This window comes from Ceratotherium simum, chromosome 24 (genome assembly GCF_057802395.1).
Source record: "Ceratotherium simum simum isolate JZ-2026a chromosome 24, ASM5780239v1, whole genome shotgun sequence".
NCBI classification, from domain to species: domain Eukaryota; kingdom Metazoa; phylum Chordata; class Mammalia; order Perissodactyla; family Rhinocerotidae; genus Ceratotherium; species Ceratotherium simum.
Genome location: NC_141923.1, coordinates 29491662 through 29511218, shown reverse-complemented (window position 1 = coordinate 29511218; position 19557 = coordinate 29491662). Strand labels below are relative to the sequence as shown.

Sequence of the window (19557 nt, the reverse complement as noted above, 5' to 3'; positions counted from 1 at the left end):
ATTTATTGATTGGCCTATTCTCTTTGCACTTTCTACTTCCGGTTCTGAGGCGGCGGCTGAAACGGTAAGTGATTGGAGGGCTCTGCTCCGGAAGTGCTACCGCAGGCGGGCCCAGCGGGGCGCCTTGCACGGTGCAGATCGGCACCATGGCGGCCCGGCTGCCTGTGAGCTGGTTGGGGGCGGCACCAGCAGCTCCCCGGAGAGGCCCGCTGCTCTCCTGCCGGAGGTGGTCCGGCGCCTCGGCAGACACCGTGTACGATGTGGTGGTGTCGGGTGGAGGCCTGGTGGGCGCCGCCATGGCCTGTGCCTTGGGTAAGCGCATCTCTAGGCCGGTAATGGCGGGGAGTGGGGCCGTGGAGGAGCGATGAGGACTGTGGGAGCCCTGGCACTCTGCCTCACGTCTGAGCGTGGCGGATCTTGTGGTTCATTCCTTGCCCAGGGGAGTCCCAGGGCCCCAAGGCAAGCGTTGGTTCTTCAGAGTTCTGAAGGGTCAAAAGTGGGAGGGGCCTTAGGAGTCCTTCAAGCGCGTCGGGGAACAGACCCGCCCAGGATTATTTAGTTATGGGCACAGTTAGAAGGAATCAAGCATTGTCGCATTGAGCTAGGTGTTTTGTTTTGTTTTTAACAGCTTATTGAGGTATAATTTGCCTACCATAAAGTTCACCCATTTAAAGCATACAATTTAATAATTTTTAGTATATTCACAGTTGTGCAGCCGTCACCACAATAAATTTTAAAACATTTTCATCACCCCCAAAAGAAACTGGAACCCGTTAGTAGTCACTGCCCATTTCCCCCCACCCTCCTCAACCCTAGGCAACCATTCATGTACTTTCTATCTCTATAGATTTGCTTTTTCTGGACATTTCCATATACATGGAATCTACTTAATGTTTTCAAGGTTCATCCAGGTTGTAGCATGTGCCAGTACTTCTTTCCTTTTTACTGCTAAATAATATTACATTGTGTAGCTATACCACGTTTTGTTTATTCATTCATTAGGTGATGGACATTTGAGTTGTTTCCACTTTTGGGCTGTGGGGGATCAAAATTGGCCACTCCAAAATGCGTTTCTTTGCCTTAATAGAACAAAAGACTGAAAGAAACTTTGACCTTCCCCTGTAACTGCTTAAAAGACATTTAAAATAAAAAGCCTGTCCCCAGGACAGGCCATCACCATAGGTAACTCTGGTTATAGGTGAACTGTGAGGGTCTTTGCTAAGCCCATTCTTATCAAAGTTCTGTTCACCAGACATTTGCTTTTCCATTTCCATATGAATTGCTTCCTCCGCTTTGAAGTCCCAAACCACTGCCCCCAACACCCTCCTTTGTCTTTAGCTGAAATGCTATTTAAGATGACAACCTCGGCCATTCTGGCTGAGTTACCCAGTTTTTCTGGGTTTCTCCCATGTATACATGTTATAAAGCTTTGTTTGATTTTCTCCTGTTATTCTCTGTTGTGTCAATTTAATTCGTAGCCCAGCCAGGAGGACCTAGAGAGAGTAGAGGATTTATTTTCCTCCCCTACAGGGCTATTATAAATAATGCTGCTATTATCTTGTGTACAAGCTTTTGTGTAAACGTATATTTTTTCTTATCTTGGATATATTCTGTGGGAGATCAAGATTTGGCCACCCTGAAATATATCTCTTTACCTTGATTGTTTTCTCTGAGGGACATTTGACCTCCCCCACTAACTGCCTAAAGAATTTGACATAGTAACTCCTTCCTGGAAGAGATCTTCTATCTGATGGCTGTAAAATAGATGTTACAATAGGAAAGGCACCAACAAGCCCATCTTGACAGAAATTCTGTCTCTCTGGCCACATACTCTGGATGGCCCTGTGAGGAGTTGCCAGACAAAAATTTACATTTATAAGGGAAATCTCCATTTGTAAAGATATCTCCCTCTCTGTATTGGGAAGAGGGGGGATGGCCTCATTTCTAGAGACTTATCACCATGGAAGGTGAAGCCTTAAATCTGCATAATAACCTTACTCTTGTTTACTGTGCTTTAGAGGTAATCTCCTGTAACTGACTCTCTCCACCCCCAGCATCCTCCTTTGTCATTGGCTGAACATGGTATTTAAGACGAGAATTTCTGCTATTGTGTTGAGAAACACAGTGTCCCTGCTTTCTCCCATGTATACATGTTATTAAACTTGGTATTATTTTCTCCTGCTAACCTGTTTGTTAATTATTTGGCCAGCCATAAGAACCTTAAGGGAAAGAGCAGAGGGGGATTCTCCCTCTTCCCCCACAGTTTCTAGGAGTAGAATTGCTGGGTCATATGGTTAGCTCTGTGTTTAACGTTTTGAAGAACTGCCAGTGTTCCAAAGTGGCTGCACCATTTTCTGTTCCCACCAGCAATATATGAGGAGTCCAATTTCTTTACGTCCTGGACAGCCCTTGTATTGTCTTTTTGTTTATAGTCAGCATGTTATCGGGTACATACCCAGGTTCTTTACCCGCCACACAAGAGGGGCCAAATAAACTAGAACGCCAGGCTTATGGCAAGGAAAGAGTTTTTATTTTGGGTGATGTCAGCCAGAAGACGAGAGCTCTCAAATTTGTCTCGTCTCCCCGAAAGTTGGGAGGGAAGGGGTTTTAAAGGTTGTGAGGAATGTGGCTGCTAGTAGGAAGGGGGAGCCTGTGGCCTTGTGGGTCGGTGCTTTCTCACCAGTTTGCCTTTGGCCTTGTGAGGCTGCTTGCAGGGAGGAGGCTGGCGGATAAGGGAATTGCAGGTGGGTGTCCTTCAACTATCTCTGTCTCCGTAGTGGCTGGTGGATTCTGGCACCAGGAAGCCAAGGAGTTGAGGTCTGAGAAGCTTTAGCTTTTTGATGTCGGTTTCCCTGTAACAAACCTCAAGAACTGGTAATGAGCCAAAACATCAGTGTGAGCCCAGCTTGAGGCCACCTGGGCTTTTAACAATTAGTAACTTCTGTTTGCCTTGTGAAGTTCAGGAATACCAAAAAAACCAATAGTTACACATGAATGTAACTTAGAGAAGCAGGGAAAGAGGATGAGTGCCTTTGGTTTTAACTCCATATATTCTGGGTTTAATGTAGGGGAACTGATAATCAGGGCCAGTATCAATCGTAGTGGGTGTCAAGTGTTATCTCCTGGTTTTGATTTGCATTTCCCTAATGGCTGATGATGTTGGATATCATTTCGTATGCTTATTGGTCATTTGTAGATCTTTTTTGGAGAAATGCCTATCCGGAACGTTTGCCCATTCTTAAATTTGGCTATGTGTCTTTTTATTATTGAGTTTATTATTATTATTATGAGTTTTTTATATTCTGGGTACAAGTCCCTTATCAGACAAATTATTTGCAAATATTTTCTCCCATTTTGTGGGTTGTGTTTTCACTTTCCTGATGGTGTCCTTTGAAGCACAAAAGTTTTTAATTTTGATAAAGTCCAAGTTATCAGTCTTTTACCACTTGTGCTTTCGGTGTCATATCTAAGAAATCATTACCTAACTCAAAGTCACAGAGATTCACTCCTGTGTTTTTTCCTAAGAATTTTATAGTTTTAGCGCTTAACTTTAAGCCTATGATCTACTTTGAGTTAAACTTTATGTATAAGGTGATTGCTTTTTCATGTATAGTTTAGGCTGCTCCACTACCTTGTGAGGTAGATATTATTTTCATATTTTATTGGAGGAAACAAGGTTAATTAAGGACCAGAGTCTCACGGCCAGGCAATAGCAGAGTCAGAATTTGAACCCCAGCCACCAAACTCCAGATTGTTTGCTTTTAACAACTGTACAGTTACTTTTAGAAACTGGATTTGAGTTTTCTGGCCTCACAAATTAAAGGTCACTAATAGTGTGACAGTCTTTATTGACTTCAGAATCAGGAGGTGAGAACCACATCTTTCCTCAGATGGCTCCTCTTCTAGGAAACTGTGGGAGGTAATGTTTTGTATGAGCTAGTGGGCTTAAGTCTCAAAGTAATTATATAAAAGATTGTTATCAATTATTGAACACTTGCTATGGATAGCATCTTTTAAAGTATTTTGCATACATTTTTATTTAATCCTCATAATAATCTTGATTGTAGATTGTGCAGATAAGTAAGTTAAAGCTCCAAAAGGTTAAGTAACTTGCACTCAAAAGTCGGTAATTAGGAGATACAAAGCTTTTTTGAGACAGACAAAACTTTCTGGCAGGTATAGGCTGTTGCTCCCTGACAGCCATTTTGGTTGTACCTATTGGCAAATGGGCTAAAATAGTGGTTCTCAAGGCTTGAGTGCATTTAAGAAGCACCTCTGTTTTTTTGTTTTGTTTTGTTTTGGGGTTTTGAATAACTAAGACAGGCACATATACAAAATTCAAAGGGAATTTTGAAATACAAAAGGGTATAGGGTATGCAGTTTGTAAAGCATATAAAGTAAGACTTCAAATTTTTTTTATGTGTGTGAGGAAGATTAGCCCTGAGCTAACATCCATGCCAATCCTCCTGTTTTTGCTGAGGAAGACCGGCCCTGGGCTAACATCTGTGCCGATCTTCCTCCACTTTATATGGGACACCACCACAGCATGGCCTGACAAGCGGTGCCTCAGTGTGCGCCCGGGATCAGAACCTGGGCCGCCAGCAGCGGAGCTCATGCACTTAACGGCTAGGCCACAGAGCCGGCCCCATGACTTCAATTTTTTATTGTTAGCCATCAGGTTCTCCTCAGAGGCAATCATTGTTACCAGTTTGAGGGGCACATTTTAAAAATGAAGATTCCAGGTTCCACTTCCAGTGACTCTGATTCACTTTGTCCAAATGGGGCCCAGGAGCCTGTATTTTTAACAAATACCTCCAGGGATGGATGCAGGAGATCTGAAGACCACACTTGGAGAACGAGAAACACTGGAAAGAGCTTAATTGTCTTGTAGTGACGTTACCTCTTAAATTTTTATACAATTCTGTATGATATGTACCTGAAATTTTTTTTTTTTTTTGAGGAAGATCAGCCCTGAGCTAACATCGGTGCTAATCCTCCTCTTTTTGCTGAGGAAGACCGGCTCTGAGCTAACATCTATTGCCAATCCTCCTCCTTTTTTTCTTCCCCAAAGCCCCAGTAGATAGTTGTATGTCACAGTTGCACATCCTTCTAGTTGCTGTAGGTGGGACGCCACCTCACCATGGCCGGAGAAGCGGTGCATCGGTGCGCGCCCAGGATCCGAACCCAGGGCCGCCAGTAGTGGAGCGCGCGCACTTAACTGCTAAGCCACGGGGCCGGCCCTGAAAAAATTTTAATCTTACTAAAACTTTAGTGTTACAATATTGGTGTTTTGCTATCCTTGTATTAACTTTTTTCCTTCCTATTTTGTACTTTTTCTCACCCTCCTCCCCCACCCTTCAAGGAGAGAAAGCAGCAATTCTTTTATAAACGTGAACAGAATTCTGTATTGTAGTTATTTATTTTTCTCTCTTCCACAGAAGTATTAAAGTCAGGAGTGACTTTAACAGACAATTATAGTACAGAATTCTCTGTTTAAGTTTACAAAAGAAAGGTCACAGGCAGAGTACACCAGGTTGTAAGAATCACTGCTCTAAGTCAGTCAGAACTACCAAACACAGGTTTACAAAAAAAGCTATTCATACCCCAGCTAATTTCCTTAAAAAGCTCAGAGATAATACTGAATTTTAAAACGTGAAAGTTGAAGCTCTGGGAGGTTTGCATATCGGTCATGCAGTTTATCCAGTGAGCAAGCCTCTGCTTTTTTCCTGTACAACAGCTGAGACTGAGCAGTGTGAGATGGAGGCTTTCCTTGGCAGGTCCTCTCAGCTTTTCGTAGGCAGGTATGGTGTGGGCCGTTTTCTCCTGTTGAGTCAAGGAAACTACCTAGTTGGGATTTTGTGTGTGCTAATTTCCCCCTTGATCATATATCTCAAAGAATATTCTCTGTCAATAGTTTATATGCTGATCAACCTTACTTTTTATTTCAGTATCCACTTAATTTTAGAGGGTTGCTTTAAAAGTGAAAAATTTCCAGTAGGCTCTTCATATTCCCCCATAAGTCAGTTTATGTTTTCCTTGATTCTTTTCATCTTCAAACTCACGTTAGTTTATGTTGTAGGCTTGAAGTATCTATATTTCCGTCTCACATTGTTATTTGTAAATTATATTCTCTAGTATTTTTTCTCCAAACGAGTTTCCTAAAATGTTACATTAAATTGCTAAAAAATAAAACCTGGCTATATTTTATAATGTGTTTGGAAATCTAATGATTTTCCTGTTAAATTTCTGGTCTCTCAGTTAAGAAAATGTTAAGACATTGAGTATCTACTTTATGGATTGAGAAGCCATAAGAAAAGAAATGGTTCCTGTCCCCAAGGAATTTAGAATCTAGCAAAGAAGAGATTTGTAAATAACGAATAGAAGGAAGAATGAAATGAAAGCTCCCCTAGAGGAACAAGCAGCTGACCTATCCTAGCGGAGGAGGTGCGTGGGTGGTATGAACACTGCTGAGGAGGTGAGGCTTGAGTGAGTAGGATCCAGAGGGTAGAGGTGGCAGGCTGGCATTCTGGTGGAGTGGCTACTGCTAGATCAAGGTGTTCAAGGCATAGAGGTGTGATGGGCCGGAAAGCAGCCCTCTCTCTGGCCCCTGCTGCCATCCTCCAACTCAAAACTGCTGTGCTGCTGCCGCCAGCATGGGTCGCGGGTCCACCTGGTCCGTTCAGCGTTGCTCACTGCCGGTTCTACTTGATTTTCACACTTCCTTCATTGTATGTTATAATAGTGCCACTCTTCTCCTTTAGATTCCAAAATATACAGAGAGTAGAGGTTTGTGGGTTTTCCTTCATCATTAAGTAAAACCGTTAGTGTTTCTTCTCTCTCTGGTAATCGCATCACATTTTTTTTCTCCTTTCTTGGCAGCAGCGACTCACTGCTTATTGTTTCCCTATGTCTTTCTCTGCGACACTGGAGGGACTGTATCTGTGCTGCAGTCACCCAGTAACAAAGTCCCCAAGTCCCCTTTTTAACTTCCTTACACAGATGTTTTAGGGCCAGATCTATAGGCACAATTGATGTATTTTTTGGCTTCGTTTCCTTTTCTTTTCCAAACTATAATTTTTTATCCTTTATTTAATCTCGAGGTTGCAATGAATTTTGTTTATTAATTCTATTTTTCTGTTGAACAGGATTTGTAATTTATAGTGACTTTATAATAGTTTCAAGATTGGAAATATCTGGTGTCCAAATACTACAGCCTTCCTTTTTTGTGTGTGAGGAAGATTAGCCCTGAGCTAATATCTGTAGCCAGTGCTCCTCTTTTTGCTGAGGAAGATTGGCCCTGGGCTAACATCGGTGCCCATCTTCCTCCACTTAATATGTGAGACGCCTGCCACAGCATGGCTTGATGAGTGGTGCATAGGTCCGTGCCCGGGATCTGAACCTGCGAACTGCAGGCCACTGAAGCGGAGTGTGCATACTTAACCACTGTGCCACTGGGCCAGCCCACAGCCTTCTTTTTTTAACTTCATTCTTCCTTTGTAGGGAATTCTATTGGCTTGTTATGGATTTTGCCATTATTTACTTCTTTGCACATGGCACATATTGGACTGTCTGGAGAAGCCTTACAGTCATGGGCAGGGTGGTTTGCATGGCTGAAATACTCCACACGGTGTTTCCTTTTTGTGTGCCCTGTAAGAAAATTGTATCCTGCGGGCTAAGGATTTAGTTAATTTGTGGCTTCTCTTGGAAATGAGAAAGGGAATAAATTCTGATTTTCCTAAAATGATATACTGTGTTGCTTTTTTTTTTTTTTTTTTTTTTTTAGGATATGATATTCACTTTTGTGACAAGAAAATCCTGTTGTTAGAAGCAGGTCCAAAGAAAGTATTGGAGAAGTTGCCAGAAACTTACAGCAACAGGGTCAGCTCCATTTCCCCTGGCTCCGCAACCCTTCTCAGTAGTGAGTAGAAGATCCTCTCTAATAGAACCAGTCTCCTCTCTTGGCTTTCCAGTGTGTCCCATAGGGGCAGGGTCACCAGAGTGAGCAAGGAGGGAGCTCACTGAGGAGGGGTCGGCTTGGTAATCTAGTGCATAGTTGAAGATGAAGACCCCTGAAATTGTTAATATATCAACTCCTACTCTGAGGAAGACATCCTTGGGACGTGTGGATCCATCATGTAGACTTCATTAGTGATGTTGGGTCATCATGAATTTGTGGAACTGAAACTATATGAATTAATTATGACCATTCATGTCTAGTAGCAGCGCCCTCTTCATTCCCAGAGTCCACCCTCTAGGGAGCTAGGGAGCCTGCATGCTAAATGCTTTTGGGGTAGAGATGGATGTGTCCACATGGAACAATTAAAAAATTGTCTTTAGGCCTCTGCCAAATGTTACTCCCTCAGCCCATCCTATCTAGAACCACCCTATCTGAAATTACCATCACTCTTTAGCCCCTTATACTGCTTTATTTTTCTTCATAACACTTACTACTGCCTGACATTATGTATGTGTTTGTTTTTTATTGTTTATCTCTTCAACTAGAGTGTCAACTGCAGAAGGGCAGGGACTTGGTCCGTTTGGTTCCCACTGCATGCTCAGTACCTAGAATTGTATCTGACACATAGTAGGTGCTCAGTAAACATTTCCTCAATGAGTGAGTCTGTTTAGTGCTGTGGCGTTAGAAAAAAGAGTTAAAAAAGTTCAAAGACAAAAAATAGTCTTTATCCAGAGAGTTTGTAACTTCAATGGGATGGTTTCAATATGGGTTTAGTTTCCTTTTTTATTTCCCCTACTTTGAGGTGATTTGACCTTTTGGTCATGAAAGCTGGGTTTTTTTTCATCCTGTATAATCTGAACTGGGGAACAGAGTAGCTTAGCTCCTAGCATCAAACAGGATAGAAGTGGAGAGTATTTTTCTATTATTGGAGAACACTGAAAACAACCTCTTACTTAACAGGATGGAGGGATAAAGGGGAGCCCAGGAGGGATGTGGGGTCCCCATGAGATTGCTCTGGTCTGTATACCGATTCTTTCTTTTATAGGTTTTGGTGCCTGGGACCACATCTGCAACATGAGATACAGAGCCTTTCGGCGAATGCAGGTGCCTCCTTTATCACTTTTGGCAAGATATCTTGGTCTGCCTTGTGTGAAGATATTGGTGTCCACATTCTCCAGGTTTTCTGTGAATGTGGGAAGAATCAGACAAAGTTCATACTAGTCTAAGGAATTGGGGGAAGCATTCCCAAGAGAATTTTCTTCTTACCTTATATCCTGCCAGAGGGACTGACAAATTGTGATTTTTCTGCTTCTGTCACTTGGGAAAGCAATATGCTGTTTCTGATTGGAGTAATGTTTCCTTTTCTTTGGATTATAATATAATCTTTCCCTTTGTGTTTCCAGGTGTGGGACGCCTGTTCAGAGGCCCTGATAATGTTTGATAAGGATAATTTAGATGACATGGGCTATATAGTGGAGAATGATGTCATCATGCATGCCCTCACTAAGCAGCTGGAGGCTGTGTCAGGTGAGGCGCCCATCTCTTCCATCTTCCTTTCACTCTCTGGAAGGTGAACTGCTTCACAGTTATTCTAGTACTTACTGGAAGAAAGGATCCCTTTTACAGATACTGAGTGTTCACCATAAAGAAACCCTCTGACGGTTATTTCAGGGTGGTTCTTTTTTTACGGCTTTATTCAGGTATAATTTGCATACCATAAAATTCACCCATTTTAAGTGTACAATTCAATGATTTTTAGTATATTTATAGAGTTGTGCCATTATCACACTATCATTTTAGAACATTGTGCCCATTTACAGTGATTCCTCATTCCTACCCCCAGCCCCTAGCACCACTAATCTACTTTCTGTCTTTTGGGATTTGTCTATTCTGGATATTTCCTATATGTAGATAGACTCATACAATATGTATTCTTCCATGTCTGACTTCTTTCACTGCATTTTTTTTTTTTTTTTTTTTTTTTAGTGAGGGAGATTGGCCCTGAGCTAACATCTGTTGCCAGTCCTCTGTTTGCTTGAGGAAGACTGGCCCTGGGCTGACATCTGTGCCAGTCTTCCTCTATTTTGCATGTGGGTCACTGCCATAGCATGGCTTGATGAGTGGTATAGGTCCGTGCCCAGGATCTGAACCCGTGAACCCTGGGCAGCCAAAGTGGAGCGTGCCGAACTTAACCACTACACCACCAAGCCAGCCGTCACTTAACACATTTTTGAGAGTCATTCTTGTTGTAGCATGTATCAGCACTCCATTCTTTTTTTATTACCAAATAGTATTCCATTGTGTGACTAGACCACATTCTGTTTATCTGTTCATCAGTTGATGGACATTTGGGTTGTTTCCACTTTTTGGTGATTACAAATATACGAACATTTGTGTACAAGTTTTTGTGTGGACATATGTTTTCATTTCTTCTGGGTGGATACTTAGGAGTAGAATTGCTGGGTCATATAATAATTCTGTGTTTAACATTTTCATAAACTGCCAAACTTTTTCTAAGAGGCTGCACCATTTCACTTTCCCACCGATAATATATGAGTTCCAGTTTCTCCACATTCTCACCAACACTTATTTTCTCTTTTTTTTATTATAGCCATCCTAGTGACTGTGAAATGGTATCTCATTGTAGTTTTGATTGTATTTCCCTGATGACTAATAACGTTGAGCATCTTTTCATGTGTTTATTGGCTATTTGTGTATCTTCTTTGCAGAAATGTGTATTCAAAATCTTTTGCCCATTTTAAAACTGGATTATTTGTCCTTTTATTTTGTGTGTGTGTGCGTGAGGAAGATCAGCCCTGAGCTAACATCCATGCTAATCCTCTTTTTGCCAAGGAAGACCGGCTCTAAGCTAACATCTATTGCCAATCCTCCTCCTTTTTTTCCCGAAAGCCCCAGTAGATAGTTGTATGTCATAGTTGCACATCCTTCTAGTTGCTGTATGTGGGATGTGGCCTCAGCATGGCCAGAGAAGCGGTGCATCGGTGCGCGCCTGGGATCCGAACCCGGGCCGCCAATAGCGGAGTGCGTGCACTTAACCACTAAGCCACGGGCCCGGCCCTGTCCTTTTATTTTTGATTTATGAGTTCTTTATATATTCTGGATATAAATTCCTTATCAGATATGATTTGCCAATATTTCAGGGTTGTTCTAGAGAGAGAAAAATTGGAAGCAACTTAAATGCTTTTTGATGTAGGATAGTAGTTCATCCATGTAATGAACTTCTGTGCAGCTTTTAAAGATAATTTAGATCTAATATTTAGTCACTCAGAAACATGTCCCATATATATTGGTGAAAAAAGTATGTGTCCTATGATCCCACTTGTGTGTGTGAGTGTGTGTGCGGGTGTATGTGCATATACACACATAGGAAATCATCCGGAAAGCTATTTGGCAAAGCTTTAACTGTAGTTGTCTCGGGGGTGGTATGATTAAGGGTGATTTATCCCCCCTTTTAAACCTTTCTTTGTTGTTCAGATTTTTGCAGTGAGCATATCGTTTTTATGATCAGGAAAATAACATGATTTCCAGAAGAAAAATCTTATGAAATCTAAAACTGGTTTGAGTCTATGGTATTCCCACCCTCTTTACTCTGAAAGCACATGTGGGTTCATTTAGGTATAGAGTGAAACTAGAGGAGCAGGAGCATGAAGGCGGGAAGAAAGAGTGCCTGGTGCAGGCTGGTAAGGCAGTGAGAGCTTACTTTTTTTTTTTTTTGACACTGATTCATCCCTGTGGCTTCTGTCATTTTTCAGCTCTCGACCATAGCATTGATCACATGAGTTACTTTTTAGATCTTACTTTTCTTGTTTAGGAGTAAATGATAAGAGACAGCTATCCTGGGACCTTGCTTTAGGCTCATCCTGTGTGCGCTGCCTTTCTAATGTTTTGTTTTTTTCTCTTCTGACCTCCATAGACCGAGTGACGGTTCTCTACAGGAGCAAAGCAGTCAGCTATACCTGGCCTTATCCGTTTCCCATGGCAGACTCCAGCCCTTGGGTTCATATTACCCTAGGTGATGGCAGCACCCTCCAGACCAAATTGTTGGTAGTTGAAGATTCTTATTTTGCCAGGGGTCTTGCATATCCACATCTTATCCTAGATTCTAGGGCCTCTAGTTTTAGATCTAAGCTATAGTTGAAGTTAATTTTAGGCAAAACTTTTGGTTGTAAGACCAGTACCCACTCAAACCAGCTCAAGTTAAGATGGTCTTGTAAATCCTATACAGGAAGCAATCTCCTGGTCATGAAATAAAGGATGGCCAGCCTCACAGGGACAGGAACCAGAGTGTCAGAAACTGAAGCTGTTCTTTCCCTCTCAGGAGTCCTGCAGTCACTCATCTCCTTGCATCTGTTTCTCTCTGTCTGCTCGTCAGCTTCCCCTTTTCCATGGCAGCCATTCCTAACCTTACATGAGGACCGTTCAGCTCCAGTGCTTGCCTTATTGTTAATTCATAATTTTTATTTATTTATGTATTTATTTTTTTCCCCCAAAGCCCCAGCAGATAGTTGTATGTCATAGCTGCACCTCCTTCTAGCTGCTGTATGTGGGACACGGCACCAGCATGGCCGGAGAAGCGGTGCGTCAGCGCACACCCGGGATCCGAACCCGGGCCGCCAGCAGCGAAGCGGGCGCACCCAACCGCTAAGCCACCGGGCCGGCCCCTTATTGTTAATTCAAATATCAAGAGAATTTGGCTCAGTTTAACCTATCGCTGGCACCTCTTGGGTCAGATGTCCAACTTTGGTCCATTAGCTGAGGCTGGGGTCACATATGTAAGGCTGCCCCTTTAGGGCTGTGAGTGATGCAGGAATAATAAAAAGTTGCCTGCCACAGATGGGCTTGCCAACAGTTGGAACCAGAGAAAACTTTTAGGAGGCAGAGACAAATTTCTGGAACAGTTTCACTTATGTAAGAGGTTGTAAGACTTAGCAGGCTCTTGTCTCCATGCAGATCGGTGCAGATGGTCACAACTCAGGAGTACGGCAGGCTGCTGGAATCCAGAATGTTAGCTGGAACTATGACCAGTCTGCTGTTGTGGCTACTCTGCATTTATCCGAGGTAAGATCCTGAGTCCACCATCTGAGGACCCTACTTTTGTTTAATTGGTACTAGGTACTTCTCACAAAAACTCTTCTCTCTATTGTAGGCCACAGAAAACAATGTAGCTTGGCAGAGATTTCTTCCCTCTGGACCCATTGCTCTGCTCCCGGTAAGAAGTCCTTCTGGGGCCGGCCCCATGGTGTAGTGGTTAAGTGCGCATGCTCTGCTGCTGGCAGCCCGGGTTCGGATCCCAGGCGCGCACCGATGCACCACTTGTCAAGCCATGCTGTGGCTGCGTCCCATATAAAGTGGAGGATGATTGGCACGGACGTTAGCCCAGGGCCAGTCTTCCTCAGCAAAAAGAGGAGGATTGGCATGGATGTTAGCTCAGGGCTGATCTTCCTCACAAAAAATTAAAAAAAAAAAAAAATGAAGTCCTTCTGGCTAGTCTGCTTAAACATGTCCAGCCTTTCTCTTTTAAGACTTCACTTTCTCTCAGTCTTCTGGTTTCAAGGGAATATGCTCAGGCTAGCTTTGTTGCCTCTTCTTATCTTACTTTATGCTTGAGAGCTCCCAAGAACAGAAGTTTTAGCCCTTAGTACTGATGTTTTTCTTTTGACACAGCTCTCAGACACCTTGAGTTCCTTGGTTTGGTCCACATCCCATGAACATGCAGCAGAGCTGGTCAGCATGGATGAGGAAAAGTTTGTGGATGCCATTAACTCTGCCTTTGTGAGTATCAGCTTGTCCAGCTGATGATGTGTTGCAGGGGTAGATACAGAGAGGTGGTTTTGAATAAGGAAAAAGGAATAACCAACCAGCTGCCCCTTTAACTATAACTCTTGATCTGGATTACATGAAGGAGGGCATTCAGGGAAATGCAGAACAATAGAAATTAATAACTCGTGTGCTCTTCTGAGGGTTGTAGGCTGCTGTTGTGCTGTCTGAAAACAGCTGTCTGGGTGGTAGTTACTTGGATAAGTAACTTTTTATGAATCTGTAATAGTTGGATAATTTTGAACAGCTCTTGTTAGGTCCCAACTACCTGAACCTTTGAAGCCTGATTCATCAGAAATGATCCCAGGGTGGGGCTGAGCACATTTCAGCAGGGAGGGTAAGAGTAAGTTTTGTAAACAGACATGGGTCCAATACTGGTTCTACCTGTTAATCTCCTGAAAAATGGAAATAGTATCACCAACCTCTCAGGGTTTAATAATAATAATAATTAGTAATAATAATAAAAGTCTAAAGACATTTAAAATGAGAATTTATGTAAAATACTTGGAACATACCTGGTATATTATAGGTGCTCAACAAATGGTAATAATTATTCTGGAGTAGACACAGCCTTTAGATAATATGGGCACCCATATTTTTGGAGCTTAAATGCCACATTTATCTAAATTCACTAGTAGTAGTAATTGGTAACATTGATCGAGTGCTTACTATGTGCCAGGTACAGGTGAAGAGTTCTGCGTGTATTTAATTCAGTGACTCTTGGAGGTAGGTACTATTATTACGCTCATTAGAGAGACAGGTAACTTGCCTGAGGTCATGCATCTAGCAGCAAAGCTGGATTCTGAAACCAGGCTGGCCCTCAAGCCTGTGCTTTTAACCACCAAACTCCACAACCTTACTAATGACTTAACAGTGGTTTACACTGAAGAACTTGAGCACCACTGCTCTGTAGTAGCAATAAGAATAAAAGGAACTGAACGTACTAAAGTGGCTTCCAAGGTAAGTGGTGAATGCTACCCCTCTCTGAGTCACTTAATTAATTAATTAATTTATTTATTTATTTATTCCCCCCAAAGCCCCAGTAGATAGTTGTATGTCATTGCTGCACATCCTTCTAGTTGCTGTATGTGGGCCTCAGCATGGCCGGAGAAGCGGTGCGTTGGTCCACGCCCGGGATCCGAACCCGGGCCGCCAGCAGCGGAGCACATGCACTTAACCGCTAAGCCACAGGGCCGGCCCTGAGTCATTTACCACGTATTCCTGGCACAGGCCTTTGTAGCATGTTCATTCAGCAACAATTACGAGTGCCTTCTATGTAGAAGGCTCTGGAGATAGAGAGACAAATGAGACACAGTCCCTGCTTTCAGGAACCTCATAGTCAAGTGAGAGAGAAAGATACATAATTTCGATTCAGTGGTAGAAGTATGCATAAGATGCTGTGGGAGCATAGAGGAGGAAAACGCACACACACAGGAGGGTTTGGAGGGAGGTTTACGAAAAGTGATGACAGCTTCTGGATGCTCTGAGATGTTATCCTGGTGAACTAGAAGTGGGAGGACATTCTAAGCAGAGGGGGGTGTTGGAGGCAAGGAGATGTTGCAGAATGAGCTACCTCGTGGCTGGCGTATGGTTATTGAGGGTGGGGACCAATGAAAGTTGAAGTTCAGAGGTAGGCAGGGGCAGCTCATGAGCAGTTTGGCTTGATCCTAAAACCTGTGGGGAGTGATGGGAAGTTATGTTTTGCATGTTGAGGTGCTTGTCACTTGTGGTCCAGATCAGTTTAAGCATAGATAGCATTACCCTTGGCTTTGGTTATAAAAAGGTTTTCCTTGTTGAATTTTTAATTCCTTGCTAGTCACTGATGAAATTTTACTTTGTTTGTTTTGTGGCTCATGCTACTCAGTGGAGTGATGCTAACCACACGGACTTCATCGACTCGGCTGGCACCATGCTGCACTATGCTGTTGCCTTTCTGAAGCCCACTAAGGTCTCAGCCCGCCAGCTGCCCCCAAGTGTAGCCAGGGTGGATGCCAAAAGCCGAGTACTGTTTCCTCTTGGCTTGGGACATGCTGCTGAGTACGTCCGGCCTCGGATGGCACTCATTGGGTAAGATAATAAGAGAGCGGGGCTGCTCCCGTCTCACTCTGCTCCTGGAGGCCACACCTGAACTCTGCTTTATTCTTAGGGATGCAGCCCACAGAGTCCATCCACTTGCAGGACAGGGTGTCAACATGGGCTTTGGGGATATCTGCAGCTTGGTCCATCACCTCAGTACTGCAGCTTTCAATGGGAAAGACTTAGGTAAGGATTCAGGTACCTTAGAGAACTATCCAGAAGTCATGTGGTTAGGCAAGATCAGGATCCCAAAATGGCCCTCAGTAGCCAGATGTGGTGGACATAAATGTATCTGGTTTGCTAGGAAAGAAAACTTCACTGTTGGATTAGGGATTTAACCTTTCCTCTTTCCTCCAGGTTCCATGAGCCACCTCACAGGTTATGAAACAGACAGACAACGTCACAACACTGCTCTTCTGGCTGCTACTGACCTACTAAAAAGGCTCTATTCCACCAGGGCCACTCCACTTGTGCTGCTCAGGACATGGGGCTTGCAGGCCACAAATGCAGTATCTCCACTCAAAGTAAGAAGTTGGTCATGGCTCTCCAAGAACCTTGCTGAGGAATGACTTTTCCAATGACTTTTAAATTCTTTGAATTAATTTTCTTGGCTGTAAAATTATGTTTCTCTGTCTACCTTCCCCAGTGGTTATGAGCAAAAAGTCCTTGGTGGGCTTGTTGGTGCTGGGGCCCACAACTAAGCAGTAACTTTATATAAGGAAGGGCTTAAAGTAGTCAACAGGGACTTATAAAGATGTTTAAGCTACTTTTGCTGCTCAGCCAGCTTCTTTTCTGAGAAACTTCCATTTAAAACACTTTGGAGGAGCCGGCCCAGTGGCATAGTGGTTAAGTTCACGTGCTCTGCTTCAGTGGCCTGGGGTTCACAGGTTTGGATCCCAGGCACGGACCTACACACTGCTCATCAAGCCATGCTGTGGGGGCTGGCCCAGTGGCACAGCAGTTAAGTGTGCGCGTTCCGCTTCGGCGGCCTGGGGTTCACAGGTTCGGATCCTGGGTGCACACTGATGCACTGCTTGTCAAGCCATGCTGTGGCAGCGTCCCATATAAAGTAGAGGAAGATGGGCGTGTTAGCCCAGGGCCCAGCTTCCTCAGCAAAAAAGAGGAGGATTGGCATCGGATGTTAGCTCAGGGCTAGTATTCCTCACAAAAAAAAAAAGAAAAGAAAAGAAAAAAGCCATGCTGTGGTGGTGTCCCACATACAAAATAGAGGAGGATGGGCACAGATGTTAGCTCAGGGCCAATCTTCCTCAGCAAAAACAGGAAGATTGGTAACAGACATCAGCTCAGGGCCAATCTACCTCACCAAATAAATAAAAATAAAGACACTTTGGAGGGACTTTTGGGAGGAGTATCTATCTGGATCTTTTGCTTAGTTTTTGCTTTAATTAATCACTTTGGATATTTTAAAGTATTTTTTTCACCTGCCCTCAAACTTTACAGTGTCAGAGTATCACTCACTTTATTTCATTTTTCTCCAGGAACAGATTATGGCCTTTGCAAGCAAATGAATGCTCCCCTTCTGGAGATTATGTGGATGACAAAAGAACATCCATTCCCAAGATCATCATATAGTCTGAAGATTTAATTTAATTTAATAAAATTACTTTACCTTAGAATTTTCCAGTCTATTTTTCTCCTCTGCTTAATGGGCCTATGGACCCCCCAAAAATGAGTGGTAATTTGCTGTGAGGAGGGCATATCAACCAAGTCAAGAAAAAACCCCAAAGGAAGACTGTCACGATTTAGTTGAAAAGAGCTTTTTATTACTAAAACAAATCACTGAGGTGCTGTCTCTTTCATTTTCACTTGTTAACAATCCTTTCTAAAGAGATTTACACAATTGGTTTTTTTATGCTGGTAATAAATTTTACAAGTGGTTTTTGATAATTAGAAATATTTGATACATTTTTGTTAGAATTACTGTTTTAAAATTAACATTAGAATGCAATTAAACAAATTGTTTTAACTTTTGTTATAGGTGCACTGGACTTTCTGAAAAGAAAACCGAATCTTATTAATGCTAGTTATTACTTCCTCATTACAGCACCAGATTTCAATTTTATTTATGGTTCCTCTCTGGGACACCATTGTCTGTTCAGTAACAATGACAATAAATAATTTCATTGCACAGGTTTGAAGACCTCAGGAACTAGGTCAAAAGGAAAAATCTGATTAGCAGCAGAATTTCATGTTTGGTGGCAGACAGGTGGCCGACTTGGGTGTGGGGTGTGGTGTTTTGCTGTGGGTTTTTGAAGATAACCTTCAGAGTATCAGAGATGCCTCTTGAAGAGATTTTTAGGTCCATTCGATTTTGTATACTGTAAAGAACATCTCACCAAAAAGTGGTTTGAAGATGAAATGACAAACTGTCTGCTTGGAACCAAGCTAAGCTATTCTTGGGAATAATTTTTGAAGGCATGAGAAATTTGTTACCACAGGAGAGCTTTTCAGGCAAATGTGGAAATTTTATAAGGTACTAGAGTAAAAAAGTAACAATGTCACAAAGCTTCCTGGAATCTCAGGAAAAATGTGCCCAGAAGAAAAGATGGCAGCTACTGTGAAAAGCTGTGTGACTGACTACTGGCAGAATCCAGAAAGGTCACTAGGGAAAAAAGGTCATTCTTCACGAAAAGGGCAAGGTAGCCCAGATAAGGAGACCATGGACTCTCCAAATGTATGCAAACAAAATCAGGCAAGATAGGAAGAATTTTAAGGCACACCTTGCAAGGACCTCCATAACCCACAGAGGATGTTCTTCAGATGCTGATGATGATAAACACAGCACATCTACTGTGTTCTGGGCCGTGTCCTAAGTATTTGAAATACATAGACACATTTACAGAAAGGAAACTTAACCAGCAATATTTAGACTCTGTAGGATCCCTTAAGAGGCCCAAAAGGAACACTGAGGGGCAGAAAGGACATTATAGACAAATCGTTTTTTCCTAAGAAATAAAATTCTCACTCCAAATTGCTCTTAAAATGGATAAATTGGTTAATTCTCCAGATGTTCTTTTGATAATCAAGATTATCAAAATACATGTAGATGAATTTCTGGAGTTATAATGCATGTAATGCATCTACCCAAGAGTTCTGAAAGTATTTGGGATGACCAAAGGAGTCTGCTGAACAATACATGGCCCATTTGTAAGAAAAGCTTCAGAAACAAGCTGTGGTGATAAAGACCAGGGAATCTTAACCTCTCTGGACCTGTCAAGCGGGAGGAGTCTTTAGTTAACAGCTTACCGCATGGGAAAGCAAGAGGAGAGGAATACAAGAGGAAACAGTCTCGCTCTAATCCTGGGGAACAACGTATAGTGTATGATGATTGGTTCTAGCACCCTACTTTTTTGACAAAGATGGTAAGAAGCCATGTGGTATATGTTAAAGAAGAGACCATAAAGGACTTGGGAGGAGTTTTCTTCAAAAGATTGAAAGGCTATGGAAGGAGAGATGAGAGCAGAACTAAGACCACTGAGAAGACAGATTTCAGCTCAATATAAGGAGGGATTTTTTAACATCAGTGTAGTCCCCAAATGGAATGAGCTAAAACATGCCTAAATAGAAGCTGAATAATAACCAGTTAGAAATGTTATGGGAATTCTGCAATGGGCAGAAGATTGGATCATATCTTTGGGCTGTTTCCAACGGTAAAGATTCTATTA

General features: G+C 42.6%; 1 protein-coding gene across 3 annotated transcripts; it reads left to right on the top strand.

Moving 5' to 3' along the window:
- The first annotated feature begins 107 nt into the window (after positions 1–107).
- COQ6 (coenzyme Q6, monooxygenase) lies at positions 108–17511 on the top strand. 3 transcript variants are annotated; one of them, XM_014784397.2, is made up of 12 exons: positions 108–312; positions 7784–7918; positions 9003–9061; positions 9361–9484; positions 11892–12022; positions 12929–13036; positions 13125–13187; positions 13643–13750; positions 15660–15862; positions 15942–16057; positions 16229–16395; positions 17371–17511. In XM_014784397.2, the coding sequence occupies exons 1-12, from the start codon at positions 147–149 to the stop codon at positions 17398–17400; spliced, it is 1410 nt and encodes a 469-aa protein (XP_014639883.1). In that variant the 5' UTR covers positions 108–146; the 3' UTR covers positions 17401–17511. The 3 variants fall into 3 exon arrangements, with proteins under 3 accessions (XP_014639883.1, XP_087304349.1, XP_087304350.1); XM_087448223.1 differs by lacking the exon at positions 7784–7918; XM_087448224.1 differs by lacking the exon at positions 108–312 and having other exon boundaries at positions 7784–7878.
- Positions 17512–19557: the final 2046 nt, after the last annotated feature.

What these genes read in the sequence shown, in the direction of transcription:
- COQ6 (XM_014784397.2), top strand. Translation starts at nt 147, where the DNA reads ATGGCGGCCCGGCTGCCTGTGAGCTGGTTGGGGGCGGCACCAGCAGCT. An exon ending in CCCTCCAGACCAAATTGTTG is followed by an intron (nt 12,023 to 12,928) that starts GTAGTTGAAGAT and finishes GTCTCCATGCAG; the next exon opens with ATCGGTGCAGATGGTCACAA. An exon ending in ATGCAGTATCTCCACTCAAA is followed by an intron (nt 16,396 to 17,370) that starts GTAAGAAGTTGG and finishes ATTTTTCTCCAG; the next exon opens with GAACAGATTATGGCCTTTGC.